The 8824-nt window shown below is 43.2% G+C and overlaps 1 protein-coding gene across 14 annotated transcripts in view; it reads right to left on the bottom strand.

Annotated features, from left to right (window-relative positions):
• The window catches only part of NF1 (neurofibromin 1), a 197324-nt gene extending 188727 nt beyond the window's left edge, over window positions 1–8597 (bottom strand). For 9 of the 14 annotated variants that reach the window (XM_075590030.1, XM_075590036.1, XM_075590034.1 and 6 more), the window contains exon 1: window positions 8395–8596. In XM_075590030.1, coding sequence (XP_075446145.1) covers window positions 8395–8454 — 60 coding nt within the window. In that variant the 5' untranslated portion in view covers window positions 8455–8596. Of the gene's footprint in view, window positions 1–8394 lie in introns of all 14 variants that reach the window. The other 5 variants (XM_075590042.1, XM_075590038.1, XM_075590039.1 and 2 more) reach the window with 2 other exon arrangements.
• Window positions 8598–8824: the final 227 nt, after the last annotated feature.

The following is an 8824-nucleotide window of genomic DNA, read 5'->3' as shown; positions in this document are numbered from 1 at the left end:
CAAACAAACACACACACTGACACACACACTGACACACACACACACACACTGACTGACACACAAACACACACACACTGACTGACGCACGCGCGCACACCCCCACACCCACGCGCACACACACACAGACTGCCGCGCGCGCGCACACACACAATGAATGGTACACACACACACTGACACACACACACACACACTGACACACACACACTGACACACACACACACACACACACACACACACACACACACAGACTGACACACACTGACTGACACACACACACACTGACTGACACACACACACACTGACTGACACACACACACTTACTGACGCGCGCGCGCGCACACCCCCTCACCCACACCCACACACTGACTGAATGACTGACTGACTGCCGCACGCACACACTGACTGACTGAGGCACACACACACGCACACACTGACTGTGTGTGTGTGTGCGTCAGTCAGTCTGTGTGTGTGTTTGTGTTTCTGCGTCAGACTCACTGACGCGCGCGCACACACACTGACTGACTGACGCACACACAATGACTGACGCACACACACTGCATGAAGCTGTAAAGGAGGGAGGGGGGGAACTGGATTGATGTGAATGGGGGACAAACAGAGAGAGGGGGAGGGGTGAGGAGAGAGGAGCGGGAACATTACATCCCGGGCAACGCCGGGTCTCTCAGCTAGTATAAAATAAACGTAAAGAGAGGGTGCATACCATTCAATGATGGATACAAAAAAAGGAACAACAGGACAGTCACTCTTATACTCCCAGAAAGTGAATATATATATATCATTTACGTGAATCACTATCCGTATTTGAAGTGTGTGTGTATATAAATATATATATACATACAAATGAGCATACAGTAATATTTCCATTTGCTATTTGCTATTTGCCTTGCTATGGAGGGTTTTTGTCACTTTTTTACTCACATAACTTCACATATACATACATATATAATATATAATATATATAATATATATATATATATGCAGTGGAAGTGTATTGTGTGTATTTACCTACACACTCACTCCACATTTCAGCAACATACATATACATCTAAATAATATTCACATATACACGTTTGCTATAAATGGAATTATTACAATTTTACATTATATACACGTGCAATGAATGGAATAAACACTGTAATATAAGTTTGAAATCGCCTATCCGAGCTGCTATGCATGGCTGATCCCTTTTCTCCAGCTTCCTTGATGTACTTTTCTCCAGCTTCCTTGATGTACTATGAGGAAGATCATGTGACCAGATGCTAGTGCACGTTTAGAGAGAGGGAGGGCAGTGCTGACAAAGGGGTGTGCCTGGGTTTGTGACAGGACATGAAGGGGCAGTGCCTTAGCAAATGCTTGTTAAAATAGAATACAAGAAAATTGGTCTTTCAAAGTTGTTTTTTTAAAAACAGAAAATGTTAAAAGTATTATTTCTTACTACAGAACTGATTTATTAAAAAAAACACACATGCAGGATATAGACTGAACTGCAGCTTTAAAGGACCTTCATCCCAATAGAAAGCCACCATATCATCCCTGGCAGCTTCCTATTCCGAGGGCCATTTTAAAATGCAAGAGATAACGGCATCGCCCTGAGTTGCAAGTATCTGGGGGAGCAGGTGGACATCGGAGTCAAAATGAACGCAGTGCAGTTCTAGAGACCCCCTGCTTCCCACCAGGTGGGGGGAGGGGGATTAGAGGCAATGGTGCTTTAAAAGCAGCAAACCTACTAAAAGTGTATGTATATATTTTTTTTTTTTACTCTATTTCTTACACAGCATTAGAACAGGTTCTAATCTGGTACTGGAAAGCCTTGGGAACCGAGTGGTCCCGAGTGAAAAATAACACGGTTCAGCTCTGCCGACCCCCTCGTTTCCCGAGATACTTAACAGTGTTACTTCCTGCAACTTCCTATTCACACGCAAGACCTGCAATCTGTAGCAGCCATGTTAAATTCACAACTAGGGAGGAGAACACTGGCAACTACGTTGGTATCTCAGAAAACAGGGCTTTCCCAGAGCTTTAAAAAAATAATAATAAATGAGTAGTTTATCACTGGAAAAACCAATGCTTCAAAACCATTAAAGAATTGCTGCTTCAAATCCAATTGAAAAACTGAAATATTAACATTTATGATTGTATATCCAATACTGAGTTTCTTGGCGAGTAGTGCGTTAGAAAAAAGAAATAGTAGGGCCTGAAAAGCATTGCAGCAAAAGGGTAATATTATAAAATTAAGATCCCACTCATGTGGTCAAGGAGGAAACAGAATCCACAGTGTGCAGACCAATAGCGTGCTATGGCGCTGCACCACTTCCCTTACATTTTGCATAGCACAATAAGCCCTTATTCAGGTACTGCTGAATAAAAGGCTAGCTTGCGTTTGGAAGCATATGACAAGAAACCACATCTCCATAGAACAGAAATAACAATACTGTGGCCTGTGTGTGAAGCTCAGAAATCAGTCAAATGCATGTGTAAAGCTTAAAGAAATGCCAATTTATCTACTTTATATTTTGGAAAGCGGTTTGTCTGTTCGCTTTGCATTTGGACACCTCTTCAGATATCGTAACCAAATTTTGCACAATGGTTCCCGATATCAAGGAGCAGGTTTTTGTCTATGATAGGAAATGGAATACTTTTGATTTTTAATTCCATGAGTTATTACAATTTCTCTGACAAGCAAGTCAGCCCCACTGGGTGTTGTAGCTGGTATGCTTTGTATCTGGCACGTGACGTCATACTGATGACATCATAATGCACATAGCCTGGTTGGTAGCAGATAAGGAGAGTCAGATAGCTTTAAAGTTTATACAGAAAGCAGATTAAGAAAGAAAGAGGAAGTCAGATGGCACGTGAGGAGAAAGCAAGAATGCTGGAGAAGGGGAGAGAGAAGGAAACAATTGGGGACAACATAAGGTATTAAAGGAAATGATGGGTAGAGGGAGATGAGGAGGGGAGAAGGGGAGAGAGGTGGTTAGTTTCTTAGAATTCCTGCGCAATGCCGGGTATTGTCAGCTAGTTAACTATATAAGGCATTTTAAAACATGCCCTTCTTAAAATATAAAAGGTATTTTACACAGGTTGTGCATCTACTCGGTCCTTATTGTATCAGCATATAATGTGTTGTTCATTCAAATAGAACAACTGCAGGGAAGAAATACACAACAACAGTGATTCAGTAACTGATCAGACTTATGCATCACATTGATGTGTTAGGCCGCGCGACGTCGCCCGAAAACAAATGCATTGCCGCCGCCGCGTGCGCTTATAGTAAGCGCGACGGAGCGAAAACTGGTAGCCGGCAATATTTGATTTTTCAAGGGCTGTCGCCCCATAGACAGCCCCTGAACAAATCAAATGCCAGGAAACCCGCGACGCCGCAGCCCAGCGAAATATAACTTTCGCCTGTGGCGACGGCGATGGGTGACGTTACCCGTCGTGTCGCCATCAACAGCACTATAAGCGCGGCCTTAAGAGGCAAAAAAAGTACAAGCATTTCATAGAACTTTTGATACTTTGAAAACTAATTGTAAAAGTTGTAACTGGTTTCCCACACCTCAATAATATAAGGATATTTACACATAACCCAACTAGGAAAGAGCGAGGTTACGAAAAGTTTACGACGTCTTATTCACTCAGGAACAAAAACACAGTGCGAGAATATGTTGGGCACTCAAATGCTTCTGAATACAAAATTACGCAACTGAGGGCTATTGAGAAACAGAAATTAAAAAACGGAGAAGAAAAACGGGGAGTTTCTAACCAATATCACATGCAGGGCCGCCAACAAGGGGGACAGAGGGCACTGGCGTCCCGGGCCCCGTGAGTTAGTGGGGCCCGGCCATGCCCCAACTCAACTTCTCCTGCCCCGGGCAAAAGCCGCGGGATTAGCCCGCCAGACTCGCCCCCCCCCCAGCCGCCCACCTCTCGCGTGCCCCCTGAGCCCACCTCTCGCGTGCCCCCTGAGCCCACCTCTCGCCCCGGGCAGCTGCCACAGGGATATCGGCGGCAGGGGGGAAGCGACTGGGGGCAAGGAAGAAGGAACCAGCACCCACCCGGTCAAGGTAAGTCACCCACCCACCATTATTCAAACGTCATTCACCCTGTCACCCACCCAGTCTCTGTCACCCACCCACCATTATTCAACCGTCATTCACCCTGTCACCCACCCAGCCTCTGTCATCCACCCAGTCTCTGTCTCCCATCATTCACCCACCTTCATTCACCCACCCACCATCATTCAACCGTCATTCACCCACCCACCCACCGTCATTCACCCACCCAGTCACCCAGGCAGGCAGTCACATGTCTTTTGTTGAAAATATAATAATAAACAGGATGCATTGTAATGTTTTTTTTCTCTATCACAATAAGAAAACAGTTAAGTAAAAGTTGCGCGCTAAAATATATTTTTTCGTGGTAGGTGCGCTTTGGGTTCGGGGGGGGGCTGCCCTGCTCCTTTCATTTGTCCCAGGCCCCATGATTTCTGTTGGCGGCCCTGATCACATGCAAGTATTGGAGAAAATAAAATGCAAAATGCAGACCAGTGTACAGACTGCAGTCTATAACAGTGTCAACTATGGCAATGGTGTGTTTAATAAGTTAATGTGTAAGCAATTTTACACCGTATTTGAAAGTCAAAAATGTTTTCCAACGTTTTTAATTGGGGACTCTGAATTGACTGGAGGGGAGTGATATGATGATGTAAACAAAATAGACTAACGACAAGTTAATCAGATTTATGGATGCACAGACCATTTCTGAAAAGGCCAGTTAAGGAAAACACCATCATAAACTTTAGGTTTTAATGTTCATAAACATTATAAGGATACTGTAAAAAACAAAAAACACACAAACTTAAAAAAATACTGATGGCTAGACAAGAGATCATATGGTCGTGATCCCAGAAGGCCCATGACAGTCTTGCAGCAACAAAATGTGTCAAGGAACACATTCTGGAGAGGCTTACACATCCATACAATCCTAATATACAATTCCATAACCTGAATCCAATAACAAGGGTAAGAGAGAAAACAAACAAGTCTCAGCTCGTTTCTCAATTCCTTAACAATAACTCAATTGATATTATCCAACTCTCCGGATTAGTAATATTTGTGTAATTTATAACTGGAATCACTTTTCTTAAGCGATTTGTAAAAAATGTACAGTAGCGGTAACATTACTTCTACGTGAAGGAAGGTTGGCTCTATAAACACTTTACCTGAGGGCATACACCGCCTAATACACATCATTTACAGCTGTTAAAAATAAAAAAATAAACAGCTCAGTTGTAAAGATGCAAGGAGTATATAATATTAAGTCATACTGTATTTACTGGGCTGATTCATTACATGCACTTCGTCTTAATCCATTGAAAAGGTATCACCAAATATTTAAGTACCTGCATGTTATTTAATGTTTGAAATGGACTAAGTGCGCACTTATATACTTGGCGGGACCTTTTTATTGGATTATCCAACTAATTACATACATTAAGTTGGTCCAATAAATTGGCATCACCTGCAGTGTAAGTGTTTTTTTTTATTATACAGGCAGTCCTCGGTTACCCAACAGAATCCGTTCTGGAAGTAGTGTTGGATAGTGAAACCGTTGTAAAGCGAGTCCCAGGTTAATCAGTAGCGGTGAGCGTTGGATAACGCATTCCGGTGTTGAAAAACGGCCCTTAGGGTTGCATTGTAAAGCGTTGGATATGCCATTCGTTGTAAAGGGAAACGTTCGATAGTGAGGACTACCTGTATTGCATGGAATAATAAGGATGCGGCCTGTCTAACGGAGATCACTAAGAAAAGATCTGCATGTGTTTACCTCATGGAAATCATTTTCAAGACCGTGCAATGCAAGGTAGCAAGAAGCTGAGAATTGGGGGTATGGATGGTCCCTTATATGTCACTATCCCTGAAGTGATTGATTCGAGTTCAAGTGCCACCTTAAAAACTTCATTGGCCAAGTCCCTTCATGTTCCTGGGCCTGTAGCACCAATTGCAATTCTAATAGTTAAGGGAATACAGTCTGAAATGGAATCATATAGTACAATGCAATGTAATTTAATAAAAGAAAGTTTTAACTCAACAAGGACTCGTCTAAATCAAAAGGCAAGACAACCCCACCAAAGGGTAATCTGGGCTGTGACAAAGCAGGGGAGTCAAAGAATGCATGACCAAGATGAACATGTGTAAGAGAAAGGAGGGCACAAAAAGAGTATGCTGACAGTGTACAAAACAAAGTTGTTGGTGCAGTCAAAGAATAAAAATACTAAATTCAAACAGAAAATCTTAGGCAATACCCACAGAGGTAGCTATAATATTATTAGAGTAAGATGCAAGCCGATCTTCACTATAAAAAGGTATCCAACATGTTGCCCTTTTTCAAGGTTGTGCAATATAAAAACAGAAGAGACAGCTGGGACGTATGCTGGGCTTGCGTATAGATAAAACACTTCACGTTTGCTGTATGTCATGGTTTACGATCATTTTAAATTCAGGGAGAAAAGGTAACTCCAGATAGCATAGTAACAAATTAGCATGGTACACTGCATATAATACAGACTGCTTAAATTAGGGACTTCTTAGGGCGACAGCTGAAGTTGCAGAAATGTATTGTAATCTGGTCCGAGTTACAAGATACTCAACACAGAATACTCCCAATGGGAACAAAGTGCATTGAAGAACAGCAACTAAAATGATTTTGTATTAAAATGTCTCTGAAAAGCAAAACATTCACAAGGATGACAATAAAACATCTCAAATAAATATTTTTTGAACATATATGGTTAGCCAAAAGTTTAAACGTGTCAATACATTGCATGGTGTTCCCTTTGCAGTTTACGTGTCAGAATATGCTACATGTATAATCACCCCAGGAGCCGCAATACTTTTAAGTACTTAATATTTTGCGCAACAACTTATTTTGCAGCATCTACAATGTTCACTGATTTTAACAGAGTATATGCCAAATAGACAGTTGAGAAAGACAGTGTCACAGGATAGCAGAACATGTAACTTTCTTAAGGGCACTACACCTGCCTTATGTGCCCACCAAACGCACTAATGAGAAGGGCCCGGTGACAGCTGGTAAAGTTTGGTCTTTGAAAAGCAAAACAGCCCTGTTCTGGGTTAACATATTTTCCAAGCAGTGCGCTTGGAAAAGCATGGCAATGATTTATATTTTACCAATGCTTTGGGCATTTCCTTGGCTTCTTTCAATGATTAAGGATGACCACAGAAATCGCCAAAATGTTGGAATAAAGCACAGAACTCTGTTTTAGTAAAGTGCAGGTTTCACATTTACCTTGATAGGTATTTACTACGTTAGCATCCATTATTTGGGTGTAATATTGCATATTTCGTTTATTTCTTGTTGCACTAAAAAAGCCCTGTTCTAAGACGTGAGTTAATATTTCAGTTACTGTGCAGCAAGAGAGAATTAGTATAAGCACATCCTTGTGACAAGGGAACCCACACTGGAAATGTGTCACCAGTCTGAAACCAGGTGCTATATGGAGCCAAGGAGTTAATTTCACTCTGTCTACATCAAGTACCAAAAATAATGGTTTGTAAACTCTTTGGGAGTATTACTCTACCAAACATAGTGTACATTGTCGGGTCAGGATAAGGAATAACTATTAGATGAATGCTATTTTCTCATGAAGGCATCTTCCCAACTATCTAATGTGCCCATTCAAACATCCACTCCTCTAAACCGTACCAGTAATGAGAGAATAGAGAGAAAAAGAAATCATGAAAGCAGTCATCTGAAATATGAGTAGAACAGAATACATTATGGAGGATTAATCTTAAAACACTATAACTTTAAACATGCAAATTCCACCACCTTAAACAACACAAACATTTGCATGGATGAATACTTATTGAAATAACAAATAGATGTTAAAAAATGCCACATTTTAGAGGAACTGAATCCCATGAGAGATGATTAGAGGATGCAGCATCCAGCCGAGTCCTTAGGACCGGGGACCCTTGAAGTTGGGGTGATGGAGGCTGAATACCAATGTGCTACTGTGACCTGTTGTGTAGGCTCTGAAATGCCCTGCAGGCCGCAGATAAACACTGAATCCCCATGTAGATATATATGTAGATATAGATATACAGTATATATAGATATCCTCCATTGATCTACCCAGGAATAAGGCCCTGGATGAGGCTGGGAGGATCAGGCCAGGGACCCATAGGAGACAGAAGATTATGTGCAGGGTGGGTGTGATGAACAAGTGATGAGAAGATGGTAGAGAGAGGGGATCCCAACCCTGTACCAAAGGAAGCAGAAAGCACCCAGGGGACCCTCATCTCTCCATCCTCCTCCATAGCAACCCTCCCCTCCGCACACCCGCTCCTTTACCTGCTCATCGAAGCGGTTCACCACAGCTTGCACCCACTCCACGGGCTTGTGAGCCGCCATCTTCCCGGTGAGCTGACCGGGTCCCGGGTCCCCCCACCCTCCCACTCCCGGGGATCACAGGCCGGGGATGAGGATGATGTTAACCGTTATAGCAGCTGATGCTGCTGCAGCTTCTTCTTCCTCCTCCTCCTCCGCTTCCCCCCCTCCACCTTCACCGCCGCCCCGTCCTCCCCCACCACCACCACCACCTCCTCCACCTCCGCCACCGCCACCTCCTCCTCCCCGTTATCGCACTCTCCCCTTGGCCATCAGTGCGAAGACGCCATGACACCACACCGGAAGTGTGATCCGGCCCTGCTGAAGGGATAGGTGGGCGGGCGGGGGGAGTGGGGGGTGAGCGCGAGTGAGAGGTTCGGAGCGCGTGCGCAGT

Source organism: Ascaphus truei, chromosome 3, assembly GCF_040206685.1.
Source record: "Ascaphus truei isolate aAscTru1 chromosome 3, aAscTru1.hap1, whole genome shotgun sequence".
Lineage (NCBI taxonomy): Eukaryota > Metazoa > Chordata > Amphibia > Anura > Ascaphidae > Ascaphus > Ascaphus truei.
The sequence above is the reverse complement of the archived record's forward strand: the minus strand, read 5'-3'. Positions and strand labels throughout refer to the sequence as shown.